The 14,276-nt window shown below is 64.8% G+C and overlaps 2 protein-coding genes across 6 annotated transcripts; both read left to right on the forward strand.

The window, feature by feature from the left end:
• The first annotated feature begins 12 nt into the window (after positions 1–12).
• Positions 13–2,991, forward strand: MED29 (mediator complex subunit 29). The gene is made up of 5 exons (XM_050984175.1): positions 13–234; positions 1,356–1,414; positions 1,562–1,646; positions 2,153–2,420; positions 2,511–2,991. The coding sequence occupies exons 1-4, from the start codon at positions 13–15 to the stop codon at positions 2,417–2,419; spliced, it is 633 nt and encodes a 210-aa protein (XP_050840132.1). The 3' UTR covers position 2,420; positions 2,511–2,991.
• A 285-nt stretch (positions 2,992–3,276) lies between these two features.
• On the forward strand, positions 3,277–13,931 carry SUPT5H (SPT5 homolog, DSIF elongation factor subunit). Of its 5 annotated transcripts, none has more exons than XM_050983916.1 (24): positions 3,277–3,417; positions 3,937–4,033; positions 4,111–4,282; positions 4,512–4,577; positions 5,381–5,392; positions 5,484–5,553; positions 5,851–5,919; positions 6,353–6,418; positions 6,898–6,928; positions 7,302–7,370; positions 8,099–8,350; positions 8,742–8,831; positions 9,261–9,331; positions 9,414–9,643; positions 9,895–9,988; positions 10,396–10,532; positions 10,603–10,758; positions 11,535–11,681; positions 12,212–12,358; positions 12,864–12,989; positions 13,074–13,158; positions 13,237–13,341; positions 13,429–13,531; positions 13,779–13,931. In XM_050983916.1, exons 2-24 carry the CDS (start codon positions 3,959–3,961, stop codon positions 13,908–13,910), a joined length of 2,505 nt encoding a protein of 834 aa, XP_050839873.1. In that variant the 5' UTR covers positions 3,277–3,417; positions 3,937–3,958; the 3' UTR covers positions 13,911–13,931. The 5 variants fall into 5 exon arrangements, with proteins under 5 accessions (XP_050839873.1, XP_050839876.1, XP_050839875.1 ...); XM_050983919.1 differs by having other exon boundaries at positions 9,414–9,519; XM_050983917.1 differs by having other exon boundaries at positions 3,279–3,417; positions 3,948–4,033.
• Positions 13,932–14,276: the final 345 nt, after the last annotated feature.

Raw genomic sequence — 14,276 nt, forward strand, 5'->3', positions numbered from 1 at the left:
GCGGCGGAGAACATGGCGGCGCCGCCGCCGCCTGCGGCCGGGCCGGGCCCAGGTCCGCCCTCAGCGCCCGCGGGGCCCGGAGCGGCGGCGGGGCCCGGAGCGGGGCCGGGGCCGCCCCCGGGGGCCGCGCAGGGCCCCGCGCTGCCCGCGCAGGCGGCGACGGCGCAGGCGCAGGACTTTGATCCCGTGCAGCGCTTCCGGCTGCTGCTGCCGCAGCTGAAGGAGAGCCTGCAGGTGGGCGGGGCTTGCCGCCGGGAATAGGCGGGGTTTGCCGCCGAAAATGAGCGGGGATTGCCGCCGGGAATAGGCGGGGTTTGCCGCCGGGAATAGGCGGGGTTTGCCGCCGGGAATAGGCGGGCTTTGCCGCCGGGAATAGGCGGGGTTTGCCGCCGGGAATAGGCGGGGTTTGCCGCCGGGAACAGGCGGAGTTTGCCGCCGGTAACGGGCGGGATTTGCCGCCGGGAATGGGCGGGGTTTGCCGCCGGGAATAGGCGGGGTTTGCCCGTTTCGCGGGAATAGGCGGGGTTTGCCGCCGGGAATAGGCGGGGGTTTGCCGCCGGGAATAGGCGGGGTTGCCGCCGGGAATAGGCGGGTTTGCCGCCGGGAACGGGCGGGTTTGCCGCCGGGAACGGGCGGGGTTTGCCGCCGGGAATAGGCGGGGATTGCCGCCGGGAATAGGCGGGGTTTGCCGCCGGGAATAGGCGGGGTTTGCCGCCGGGAATGGGCGGGGTTTGCCGCCGGGAATAGGCGGGGATTGCCGCCGGGAATAGGCGGGGTTTGCCGCCGGGAATGGGCGGGGTTTGCCGCCGGGAATAGGTGGGGTTTGCCGCCGGGAATGGGCGGGGTTTGCCGTCGGGAATAGGCGGGGTTTGCCGCCGGGAATAGGCGGGGTTTGCCGCCGGGAATGGGCGGGGTTTGTCGCCGGGAATAGGCGGGGTTTGCCGCCGGTAATGGGCGGGGTTTGCCGCCGGGAATGGGCGGGGTTTGTCGCCGGGAATAGGCGGGGTTTGCCGCCGGTAATGGGCGGGGTTTGTCGCCGGGAATGGGCGGGGTTTGCCGCCGGGAATGGGCGGGGTTTGCCGCCGGGAATAGGCGGGGTTTACCGCCGGTAATGGGCGGGGTTTGACGCCGGGAATGGGCGGGGTTTCTCGGAGGGGGCGTGTCTCTCGCGGGGGTCCCCGGAATTTTGGGGGTCCCTGGGCCGGGACCGGGCGGCTCCGGGGGCGTCTCTGTCCGCCCCCCCCTCCCCCGCATTGTCCCTCCCGGTGATGTCCCCACCGGGGCTGGGAGGGGGGGGCGGTGGTGGCTCCCCCTCTGTGATCCCCCGACCCCCCTGTGACCCCCCTGTCCCCCAGACCCTGATGAAGGTGGCGGCTCAGAACCTGGTGCAGAACTCCAGCATCGACAACGGGCAGTGAGTGACACCCCCAGTGCCACCCAGTCCCCTCCAGTATCCTCCCAGTGACCCCCATTGCCCCCCAGTCCCTCCCAGTGCCCCCCCAGTGCCCCCCCAGTCCCCCCCAGTCCCTCCCAGTGCTCCCAGTCTGACCAGTTCCCGCAGGAAGAGCGCTGACGGGGCCCTGCAGCGCTTTGACAAGAGCCTGGAGGAGTTCTACGCCCTGTGTGACCAGCTGGAGCTGTGCCTGGTGAGAGACCCCCCAAAAACCCCCCAAAACCCCCAAAATCACCCCAAAACCCCCTGTGTGACCAGCTGGAGCTGTGCCTGGTGAGAGACCCCCCAAAAACCCCCAAAATCACCCCAAAACCAGCCCCAGCCCCCCTGTGCCACCAGCTGGAGCTGTGCCTGGTGAGAGACCCCCCAAAAACCCCCAAAAACCCCTAAACCTCACCCCAAACCCTCCCAAATCCCCTCTCAGCCCCCCCAAACCCCCCGAAATTTCCTCTCATCACCCCAAATTTTCACTCATCCCCCCTCAATGCCCCTCTAACACCCCCAGACCCCCACAAATACCCCAAAATCCCCACAAACACCCCCAAAATCCCCTCTAACCCTGTAAAATCCCCCATAAACCCCCCCAGACCCCCACAAACACCCCAAAATCCCCTGTAACCCCCTAAATCCCCTCTAACACCCCCAGACCCCCACAAATACCCCAAAATCCCCCATTTCACCCCATTTCTGCCCCCCCAGAGGCTGGCCCACGAGTGCCTGGCGCAGAGCTTCGACAGCGCCAAGCACGCCCCGGCGCTGGTGCCGGCGGCGCCCAAGGCGGAGGGGGGCTCGCTGGGGGGCTCGCTGGGGGTCCCGGGGGGCCTGGGGGGCGCCGAGAGCCTGCCCTACACGCAGTACCTGCCCCTGATCAAGGCGCAGATCGCCGGCGCCAAGGACATCCACAACGCCCTGCTGGAGGGCACCAACAAGATCACGGGCAGGCTGCCGCCCCCGGGGGGGCCCTGAGGTGTCTGGGGGGTCCTGGGGGGTCTGGGGGGGTCCTGATGGGGTCTGGGGTCTCTCACGGGCAGGCTGCCACCCCCAGGGGGGCCCTGAGGGGTCTGGGGGGTCCTGGGGGGTCTGGGGGGGTCCTTGGGGGTCCTGATGGGGTCTGGGGGGTCCTGGGGGGGTCCTTGGGGGTCCTGATGGGGTCCTTGGGGGTCCTGATGGGGTCTGGGGTCTCTCACGGGCAGGCTGCCACCCCCAGGGGCGCCCTGATGGGGTTTGGGGGGGTCTGGGGGGTCCTGGTGGGGTTTTGGGGGGTCCTGATGGGGTTTTCAGAGTCCTGTTCACATTTTGGGGGGTCCTGGTGGGGTTTTGGGGGGCCGAGACCCCCGGGACACCCCCAGACCCCCAGAGCAGTTCTGGGGGTGGGAGAGGGGGGATTGAGGCAGGGGCTGGGTCGGTTTTGGGGCCTGGCCCCCCCTGTGCTGATTCGGGGGGGTTCTGGGGGGTTTTGGGACCCCAAATCCCGGGTTGAAGCGTTTTGGGGTAAAACTTTGGATTTTTGGTAAATAAACCCGCGTTTTGTGGCTCCAGCTCTTCGGCTTTTCCGTGCGTGACGTCACGGGGGGGGAGCGTGGGAAAGGGCCCGGGACAGGCGGGGATTCGCAGTGACGTCACGATCCGCGCGGGTGACGTCGCACCGCCGCAAAAAAAAAAAAAAAGCGAAAAAAACCCCGGCGCGTTTTGGGCCTCTCGCGCCGCCGTCCGAGGCCGCGAAGTCTCGCGTGAGGAAGGGCGGGAAGTCTCGCGAGATCGAGGCCCGGAGCGACGCGGAGCGGCAGCGGGTCGGGACCGGCAACCGGGACCGGGAACCGGGACAGGGCCCGGGAACCGCGGCAGGGCTCGGGAACCGCGACAGGGACCGGGAACCGCGGCAGGGCCCGCTGCAGGGCGCGCGGGGGCGGCACCGGGAGCGACTCAGGCGCCGGCGGAGCCAGGCCAGGAGCGGAAGCCCGCGGGTGAGGGAGGGAGGCAGCGGCGAGAGCGCTCGGGGCGGCACCGGAGCCCTCAGGGCAGTCCGGGAGCCCTCAGGGCAGCTCGGGAGCCCTCAGAGCCCTCAGGGCATCCCCAGAGCCCTCAGAGCCCCCCGGAGCCCTCAGAGTCCTCAGGGCATCCCCAGAGCCCTCAAAGCCCCGGGCCCAGAGCCCTCAGGGCACCCTCAGAGCCCTCAGGGCATCCCCAGAGCCCTCAGAGCCCCCCGGAGCCCTCAGAGCCCCCCCGGAGCCCTCAGGGCACCCTCAGAGCCCTCAGGGCACCCTCAGAGCCCTCAGGGCATCCCCAGAGCCCTCAGAGCCCCCCCGGAGCCCTCAGAGCCCCCCCGGAGCCCTCAGGGCACCCTCAGAGCCCCCCGGAGCCCTCAGAGCCCCCCAGAGCCTGAGGGCACCCCCAGAGCCCCCAGAGTCCTCAGACCCCTCAGGACCCCCCTCAGACCCCTCAGGACCCCCCAGCCCCCTCTCAGACCCTCCTTGACCCCCCAGGACCCCCCCAGGACCCCCGGCCATGTCGGACAGCGAGGACAGCAACTTCTCCGAGGAGGAGAGCGAGCGCAGCAGCGACGAGGGCGACGACAACGAGGTGAGGCCGAAGGCTCGGGGGGTCTGGGGGGGTCTGGGGGGGATCTGGGGGTCCCTGACCGCCCCCCGCCCCCCCAGCCCGAGGAGCAGCGCGGGGGGGGCAGCGGCAAGGAGGAGCCCGAGGAGGAGGAGGAGGAGGAGGAGGAAGAGGAGGAGGAGGAGGAGTACGACGAGGAGGAGGAGGAGGAGGAAGATGACGACAGGCCGGCCAAGAAACCGCGGCACGGGGGGTTCATCCTGGACGAGGCTGGTGAGGGGCTCGGGGGGTCTGGGGGGGGTCTTGGGGGTTTTGGGGGAATCTGGGGAGGGGTCTGGGGGGGTCTGGGGGCTTTGGGGTGGTCTGGGGGCTTTGGGGGGGTCTGGGGGGTTTTGGGGGGGTCTGGGGGGTTTTGGGGGATCTGGGGGGGGTCTAGGGGGTCTGGGGGGGGCTCTGGGGGTCTCCATGCCGCTGACCCCTCTGCTCTGACCCCCCTGCCCAGATGTTGATGATGAGTACGAGGATGAAGATCAGTGGGAGGACGGGGCCGAGGACATCCTGGAGAAAGGTGAGCCTGGGGAGGGGCTGCACACCCACCCGGGGGGCTGCACACCCACCTGGAGAGGGGCTGCACACCCACCCGGGGAGGGGCTGCACACCCACCCAGGGGGCTGCACACCCACCTGGGGAGGGGCTGCACACCCACCTGGAGAGGGGCTGCACACCCACCCGGGGAGGGGCTGCACACCCACCCGGGGGGCTGCACACCCACCTGGGGAGGGGCTGCACACCCACCCGGGGGGCTGCACACCCACCTGGAGAGGGGCTGCACACCCACCCGGGGAGGGGCTGCACACCCACCCGGGGGGCTGCACACCCACCTGGGGAGGGGCTGCACACCCCCCCACCCACCCACCCTGGGGCTGTGGGGAAGGGGAGCCCTGCATGGGGGGCCCGCTGTGCTGCCCCCTCCCCAAATCCCCTGAGACCCTCTGCCCTTCCCCAAATCTGCCCGTACCCAAATCAGCCCTTTCCTGCCCCAAAACTGCTCCTCCAAACCCCCTTTTCCCTAAATCCCTTTTTTTCCCAAATCTCCTTTTTCCCCCAAATCCCTTTTTTCCTTAAATCCCCTTTTTCTTCTCCAATCCCTTTATCCCCAAACCCCCATTTTTCCCCCCAAACCAAACCCCCCACCCCCCTCCCCGGGGTCCCCCTCCCCTCCCCTGCCCCTCCCCCTCCATCTCATCGCTCCCGCCTGGGTTTTTTCCGTTGCTTTTTTTTTTTTGTTATTTTCCCCAAACCCCCGATTTCCCCCCCCGGTTTTGCTGTTGATTTGCTCCATCCTCCACCGTCACCTCCTCCCCGGGGCAGAGGAGATCGAAGGTAAGAGCCCCCTCCCCAATCCCCTGGGCCGAGCCCCCCGCCCCGAGCCCCCCTGGCCCCCGCCCACCTTCCTCTGCCTCCTCTTCCTCAGCCTCCAACATCGACAACGTGGTGCTGGACGAGGATCGCTCGGGGGCGCGGCGCCTGCAGAACCTCTGGAGGTGACCCCGGCCCCCCCTGGTCCCCCCCGTGTCCCCCCATGTCCCCCCGTGTCCCCCCGTGTCCCCCCGTGTCCCCCCGTGTCCCCTGTCTTCCCCCTGCCTCGTTTTCCCTTCATTTCCCCCCATTTTCCCTGATTTTTTCCCATTTTCCCACATTTCCCCCCGTTTTCCCGCTGTTTTTCCCGATTCTGGCTGATTTCCCCTCGTTTTTCCCGTTTTTCCCGATTCTGGCTGATTTCCCCCTGTTTTTTCCCGTTTTTCCCGATTCTGGCTGATTTCCCCCCGTTTTTCCCGCAGGGACCAGCGCGAGGAGGAGCTGGGCGAGTACTACATGAAGAAATACGCCAAGTCCTCTGTGGGCGAGACGTGAGTGACCAACGAGTGACCCTGAGTGACCAACGAGTGACCCTGAGTGACCACTGACCCCTGAGTGACCCCTGAGTGACCCTGAGTGACCCTGAGTGACCAATGAGTGACCACTGAATGACCAACGAGTGACCCCGAGTGACCCCTGACACTGAGTGACCCTGAGTGACCCCTGAGTGACCCCTGAGTGACCAATGAGTGACCCCGGAGTGACCCCTGAGTGACCCCTGAGTGACCCCGAGTGACCAATGAGTGACCCCTGACATGAGTGACCAATGAGTGACCCCGAGTGACCCTGAGTGACCCGAGTGACCCCTGAGTGACCCGAGTGACCCCTGAGTGACCCCTGACCCCTGGGTGACCCCGGGTGCCCCCCAGTGACCGCAGCAGCCCCTCCCCCCCCCGATTTTGGGCCGTTTCCCCGTTTTCGCAGAGTTTACGGCGGCTCGGACGAGCTCTCGGATGACATCACCCAGCAGCAGCTGCTGCCTGGCGTCAAGTGAGCTTTGGGGTGAAAAACGGCGATTTTGGGACGTGGGAAATGGGGACAGAACAGGGGAGTTTGGGTCAGCTTTGGGGCCAGAAGGGGGGATTTTGGGAATGGGAAATTGGGGCAGGTTTGGGTCAGCTTTGGGGTGAAAAATGGGGATTTTGGGACATGGGAAATTGGGGCAGGTTTGGGTCAGCTTTGGGGTGAAAAATGGGGATTTTGGGACATGGGAAATTGGAGCAGGTTTGAGTCAGCTTTGGGGCCAGAAACGGCGATTTTGGGAATGGGATGGGGGATGGGGAATGGGGCAGGTTTCGGGTGAAAAATGGGGATTTTGGGAATGGGAAAATGGGTCAGAATTGGGGAGTTTGGGTCCGATTTGGGGAGTTTAGGTCAGAATTGGGGAATTTGGGTCAGCACTGAGGGATTTGGGTCGGAATTGGGGAATTTGGGTCAGCACTGAGGGATTATTTTTGTTGCCCCCCCAGGGACCCCAATCTCTGGACTGTCAAGTGCAAGGTGGGTGCTGGGGGGGGCTGGACCCCCAAACCTGTGGGGTTTGTGCCCAAAATGCCCCCTGAGCCCGGCCCTGCTGGCTTGGCCCAAATCCTGCTGGGTTTGCCCCAAATCCTGCTGGGTTTGCCCAAATCCTGCTGGGTTTGCCCCAAATCCTGCTGGGTTTGCCCCAAATCCCCCTGTTCTGGACCCAAACCCCACTGGTTTTGCCCCAAACTCTGGTGTTTTTGCCCCAGTCCCACTGTTTTTGCCCCAGTCCCACTGTTTTGCCCAAATCCCTCTGTTCTGACCCCAAACCCCGCTGGTTTTTCCCCAATCCCACTGTTCTGACCCCAAACCCTGCTGTTTTTCCCAAATCCTGCTGTTCTGAGCCCAGATCGGGGAGGAGCGCGCCACCGCCATCGCCCTCATGCGCAAATTCATCGCCTACCAGTACACGGAGACGGTGGGAACTGGGGGGACTGGGAGGGACTGGGGGGACTGGGATAAACTGGGAGAGACTGGGAATGGATTGGGGGGACTGGGGGGGACTGGGAGAGACTGGGAATGGACTGGGGGGGACTGGGATAAACTGGGAGGAGTGGGGGGGAATGGGGAGGACTGGGAATAAACTGGGAGCACTGGGGGGGAACTGGGAGGACGGGGAGGAACGGGGGGGGAGTGGGGACACACCTGTACACACCTGTACACGGGGTCACTGAGTCACACCTGTACACGGGGCTGTTCTGGGGCTGTCCCCAGTGTCACAGTGACGTCACAGTGATGTCACAGTGATGTCACCCTCTGTCCCCAGCCCCTGCAGATCAAGTCGGTGGTGGCCCCCGAGCACGTGCGGGGGTACCTGTGCAGGGGTCACTGGGGTCACACCTGTACACACCTGTACACACCTGTACAGACACCAGGGCTGTTCTGGGGCTGTCCCCAGTGTCACAGTGATGTCACAGTGATGTCACAGTGATGTCACCCTCTGTCCCCAGCCCCTGCAGATCAAGTCGGTGGTGGCCCCTGAGCACGTGCGGGGGTACCTGTGCAGGGGTCACTGGGGTCACACCTGTACACACCTGTACACACCTGTACACACCTGTACACACCTGTACAGGGGTCACTGGGGCTGTTCTGGGGCTGTCCCCAGTGTCACAGTGATGTCACACCAATGTCACTCTCTGTCCCCAGCCCCTGCAGATCAAGTCGGTGGTGGCCCCCGAGCACGTCCGGGGGTACCTGTACGTCGAGGCCTACAAGCAGACGCACGTCAAGCAGGCCATCGAGGGCGTGGGCAACCTGCGCCTGGGCTACTGGAACCAGCAGATGGTGCCCATCAAGGAGATGACCGACGTGCTCAAGGTGGTCAAGGAGGTGACCAACCTCAAACCCAAGGCCTGGGTGCGCCTCAAGAGGGGCATCTACAAGGACGACATTGCCCAGGTGAGGGGGGCGCACCTGGGGGGCAGGGGGCACACCTGGGGGAGGAGGGGACACACCTGGGGGGCAGGGGACACACCTGGGGGGCAGCTGGGGGGCAGGGGACACACCTGGGGGGCAGCTGGGGGGCAGGGGACACACCTGGGGGGCAGCTGGGGGGCAGGGGATGTACCTCGGGGCACCTGGGTGAGAGGGGACACACCTGGGGGACAGGGGACACACCTGGGGGGCAGGGGACACACCTGGGGGGCAGGGGGCACACCTGGGGGACAGCTGGGGGGCAGGGGGCACACCTGGGGGACCCCTGGGTGGGAGGGGACACACCTGGGGGACACCTGTGTGGGAGGGGAGGCACTGGGGGTGTCCGGGCTCACCTGAGCGGGGCCGTGGCCAGGTGGATTACGTGGAGCCCAGCCAGAACCAGATCTCCCTGAAGATGATCCCCAGGATCGACTTCGACCGCATCAAGGCCCGGATGAGCCTGGTGAGGGGGAGGGGACGGAGGGGGGGAGGGGATCCCGGGGGCTGGGGGGGCCCGGGCGGATCCTGGATAGATCCTGGGTCAGTGGATCCCAGCTCAGATCAACTCCCCGGGCAGATCCCAGCTCAGGGGATCCCCCAGCAGATCCCCAATCAGATCCCCCCCCAGCAGATCCTGGTTCAGATCCCAGCTCCCCTCTCAGCCGATCCCAGACCCCCTCCCAGATCCCAGATCCCCTCCCAGATCCCCCCAGCCAATCCCAGACCCCCTCCCAGATCCCCCCAGCTGATCCCAGACCCCCCCTCAGATCCCAGACCCCCTCCCAGATCCCCCCAGCTGATCCCAGACCCCCCCTCAGATCCCAGACCCCCTCTCAGATCCCAGACCCCCTCCCCGATCCCCTCTCACCCCCCTCTCTCTCCCCCCCCACAGAAGGACTGGTTCGCCAAGCGTAAGAAATTCAAGCGCCCCCCCCAGCGCCTCTTCGACGCCGAGAAAATCCGGTAGGGCCGGGACCCCCCGGGACCCCCCCGGGACCCCCCCGAGACCCCTCGGGACCCCCTGAGACCCCCGGTGCCCCCGCAGCTCCCTGGGCGGGGACGTGGCCTCCGACGGCGACTTCCTGATCTTCGAGGGCAACCGCTACAGCCGCAAGGGCTTCCTGTTCAAGAGCTTCGCCATGTCTGCTGTGGTGAGCCCAAAACTGCCCAAATTCCACCCAAAAACTGCCCAGAACGGGCCTGTTCCCACCCAGAATGGGCCTGTTCCCACCCAGAATGGGCTTCCTGTTCAAGAGCTTCGCCATGTCTGCTGTGGTGAGCCCAAAACTGCCCAAATTCCACCCAAAACCTGCCCACAATGGGCTTACTGTTCAAGAGCTTCGCCATGTCTGCTGTGGTGAGCCCAAAATCTGCCTGTTCTGACCCAAAACTGCCTAAATCCCACCCAAAATGGGCCTGTTCCACACCAAAGCGTGGGATTTTATCCCAAACCGCACGGTTTCACCCCAAACCCTGGGATTTTTTGTGGTTTTGCCCAAAACCGCGGGGTTTCACCCCAAACCCAGATCACCGAGGGCGTCAAGCCCACCCTGTCCGAGCTGGAGAAGTTCGAGGACCAACCCGAGGGCATCGACCTGGAGGTGGTGACCGAGAGCACAGGTGGGGCCCCACCCGCCCCAAAACCCCCGGAATTCACCCCAAAACGGCCCCACCCGCCCCAAAACCCCCGGAATTCACCCCAAAACAGCCCCACCTGCCCCAAAACCCCCGGAATTCACCCCAAAACCCCCAAACTGCCCCAAAACCACCGGAATTCACCCCAAAACCCCCAAACTGCCCCAAAACCCCCAGAATTCACCCCAAAACCCCCAGACTGCCCCAAAACCGCCCTAATTCACCCCAAACCCCCCGGAATTCACCCAAACCGCCCGAACGCCCCAAAACGTCCGGAATTCACCCCAAAAGGCCGAGTTCACCCAAACCCCGAACTGCCCCAAAATCCCCAGAATTCACCCCAAACCCCCCCAACTGCCCCAAAACGGCCGGAATTCACCCCAAACCCGCAGGGAAGGAGCGCGAGCACAACTTCCAGCCTGGCGACAACGTGGAGGTGTGCGAGGGCGAGCTGATCAACCTGCAGGGCAAGATCCTGAGCGTGGACGGCAACAAGATCACCATCATGCCCAAGCACGAGGACCTGAAGGTGGGCGCGGCCCCCGCGGCCCCGCCCGGGCGCGTTTTGGGGCGGAAAACCGGAGTTTTGGGTCTCGCAGGACATGCTGGAGTTCCCGGCGCAGGAGCTGCGCAAGTACTTCCGGATGGGCGACCACGTGAAGGTGATCGCCGGGCGCTTCGAGGGGGACACCGGGCTCATCGTCAGGGTGGAGGAGAACTTCGTCATCCTCTTCTCCGACCTGACCATGCACGAGGTGGGAAACGGGGCGAAAAACGGCGAAAACGGGAAAAAACGGCAAAAAACAGCAAAAACGGGAAAAAACAGGGAAAAACGGCAAAAAATGGGGGAAAATGGAGTAAAATGGAGGGTGGAGGAGAACTTTGTCATCCTCTTCTCCGACCTGACCATGCACGAGGTGGGAAACGGGGCGAAAAACGGCGAAAACGGGAAAAAACGGCAAAAAACAGCAAAAAACGGGAAAAAAACAGTGAGAAATGGGAAAAAACGGGGGGAAAAACGGGAAAAAATGGGGTAAAATGGAGGGTGGAGGAGAACTTTGTCGTCCTCTTCTCCGACCTGACCATGCACGAGGTGGGAATGGGGCGAAAAACCGTGAAAATGGGAAAAAACGGGAAAATGGTAAAAAACGGGAAAAAAAGCAGTGAGAAATGGGAACAAACGAGGGGAAATGGAGAGTGGAGGAGAACTTTGTGATCCTGTTCTCGGACCTGACCACGCACAAGGTGAAAAATGGGGAAAAAATAGAGAAAATGGGGAAAAGCCTGCCAAACCTGGGGGAAATGGGAAAAACCCAGGAAACGCCCAGAAAAACTGGGAAAAAAACGGGGAGACCAAGGAAATTTGGGAAAGCCTGGGAAAAACCTGTGGACAAATAGGAGAAGGTGAGGAAAACAGAGAAGAAATGGGGAGGATGTGGGAGAAAGCCCCGCGGGCTGGGCCAGGGGGGTTTGGGGTGAAAGGGGGCGGTTTTGGGTTCGTGCCACCCACCTGTGCCCCCTCCTGCCCCAGCTGAAGGTGCTGCCCCGGGACCTGCAGCTCTGCTCCGAGACAGCCTCGGGCGTGGACGTGGGGGGGCAGCACGAGTGGGGGGAGCTGGTGCAGCTGGACCCCCAGACCGTGGGGGTCATCGTGCGCCTGGAGCGCGAGACCTTCCAGGTGAGACCCCCGGAACGCCCCCCAATCCCGCCCAAAATCACCCAAAAATCCTGCCCAAAATCACCCCAAATCCCGCCCAAAATCACCCTAAAGTCCTGCACAAAATCCCCCCAAATCCCGCCCAAAATCACCCAAAAATCCTGCCCAAAATCACCCCAAATCTGCCCAAAATCACCCTAAAGTCCTGCCCAAAATCCCCCCAATCCCGCCCAAAATCCCTCAAAAATCCCCCAGAATCTCCCCCAAAACCCCTAAAACCTAAATCCCACCAAAATCCCCCAAAAATTCAGCACCCCCACCCCAGGTGCTGAACGTGTACAGCAGGGTGGTCCCCAGGTGTCCCCAGGTATCTCCAGGTGTCCCCAGGCTGTCCCAGGTGTATCCCAGGTGTCCCCAGCTGTATCCCAGGTGTATCCCCAGGTGTCCCCAGGTGTATCCCCGTTAGCCCCAGCTGTATCCCAGGTGCCACCAGGCTGTCCCAGGTGTACCCAGCTGTCCCCAGGTGTCCCCAGGTGTGTCTGTCCCCCCAGGTGCTGAACATGTACGGCAAGGTGGTGACGGTGCGCCACCAGGCGGTGACGCGGAAGAAGGACAATCGCTTCGCCGTGGCGCTGGACTCGGAGCAGAACAACATCCACGTCAAGGACATCGTCAAAGTCATCGACGGCCCCCACTCCGTGGGTCTGGGGGCTCCTGGGGGGGTCTGGGGGGGCTGGGGGGTGCTGGGGTACACATGGGATACACCTGGGATACACCTGGGGGGGTCTGGGGTACACCTGGGGGGTCTGGGGGGCAGAACAACATCCACGTCAAGGACATCGTCAAAGTCATTGACGGCCCCCACTCCGTGGGTCTGGGGGCTCCTCGGGGGGTCTGGGGGGGCTGGGGGGGCTGGGGTACACCTGGGATACACCTGGGGGGGTCTGGGGGCTCCTGGGGGGGTTTGGGGGGTCCTCAGGAATTTCGGGGGGGTGTCACCTTTAATTTGGGGTCTCTCACCCATTAATTGGGGGGGGTCTCACCCATTAATTGGGGTCTCTCACCCGTTAATTGGGGAGGGTCTCTCACTGTTAATTGGGGGGGGTCTCTCACTGTTAATTGGAGTCTCTCACTGTTAATTGGGGGGGTCTCTCACTGTTAATTGGGGGGGGTCTCACCCCGCTGTGCGCCCCCTCCCCGCAGGGCCGCGAGGGCGAGATCCGCCACCTGTTCCGCGGCTTCGCCTTCCTGCACTGCAAGAAGCTGGTGGAGAACGGGGGCATGTTCGTCTGCAAGACGCGGCACCTGGTCCTGGCGGGGGGCTCCAAGGTCGGACCCCTCCCCAGCCCCCCCCCCCCATTTTCCCCTTTTCCCCCTTTTTGCCCCCATTCCAACCCCCCTTTGCCCCCCCAGCCTCGGGACGTCACCAACTTCGCCATGTGCGGCTTCACGCCCATGTCCCCCCGCATCAGCAGCCCCATGCACCCCAGCGGGGCCGGTGAGTGATTGGGGGGGGGGGTCCCGGGGGTCTCGGGGGTCTCAGGGACCCCGCTGAGCCCCCCCGTGCCCCCCCCAGGGCAGAGGGGCGGATTTGGGGCCGGGGGGCTCAGCCGGGGCCGCGGCCGGCGCGACAACGACCTGATCGGGCAGACGGTGCGCATCTCCCAGGGGCCCTACAAAGGTGGGTGTGAGCCTGGGACCCCCCCCCAGCCCCCAAACCCCCGGGGGGGGCTCCCCAAAGCCCCCAGACCCCCCCTTTGCTCCCCAGGGTACATCGGCGTGGTGAAGGACGCCACCGAGTCGACGGCGCGGGTGGAGCTGCACTCGACGTGCCAGACCATCTCAGTGGACAGGCAGAGACTGACCACCGTGTGAGTGACACCGTGGGGACACCCTGGGGACACCCCCGGGGCTGGGGGTGACCCCTAAGGGGGTCTCTGACACCCCCAAGAGGGTTCTGGAGCCCCTCCCTGTCTGTGACTCCCCAGGAGGGGTCCCTGTCCCCTGTGTCCCCCCCCGAGTGACCGGGCTGTCCCCTGTGTCCCCCCCACGTGTGACCCCCCTGTCTGTCCCCCCTGTCCCCCCCCGAGTGACACCCCCCCCCGTCTGTCCCCGCAGGGGGTCCCGGCGCCCCGGGGGTCTCACCTCGGCCTACGGGAGGACCCCCATGTACGGCTCACAGACCCCCATGTACGGCTCAGGGTCCCGCACGCCCATGTACGGCTCACAGACCCCCCTGCACGATGGTGAGTGACGGGGACACTGGGGACACTGCTGGGGACACTGCTGGGGACACTGGGGACAGCTGGGGACACTGGGGACACTGCTGGGGACTGCTGGGGACACTGGGGACACTGGGGACAGCTGGGGACACTGGGGACATCTGCTGGGGACACCTGGGGACACTGGGGACATCCTGGGGACACTGCTGGGGACACCTGGGGACACTGCTGGGGACACCTGGGGACAGCTGGGGACATCCTGGGGACAGCCTGGGGACAGCTGGGGACAGTGGGGACATCCTGGGGACAGCTGGGACAGCTGGGGACAGCCTGGGGACAGCTGGGGACAGCCTGGGGACAGCTGGGGACAGTCTGGGGACACACTGGGGACAGC

Source organism: Serinus canaria, chromosome 25, assembly GCF_022539315.1.
Source record: "Serinus canaria isolate serCan28SL12 chromosome 25, serCan2020, whole genome shotgun sequence".
NCBI classification, from domain to species: Eukaryota; Metazoa; Chordata; class Aves; order Passeriformes; family Fringillidae; genus Serinus; species Serinus canaria.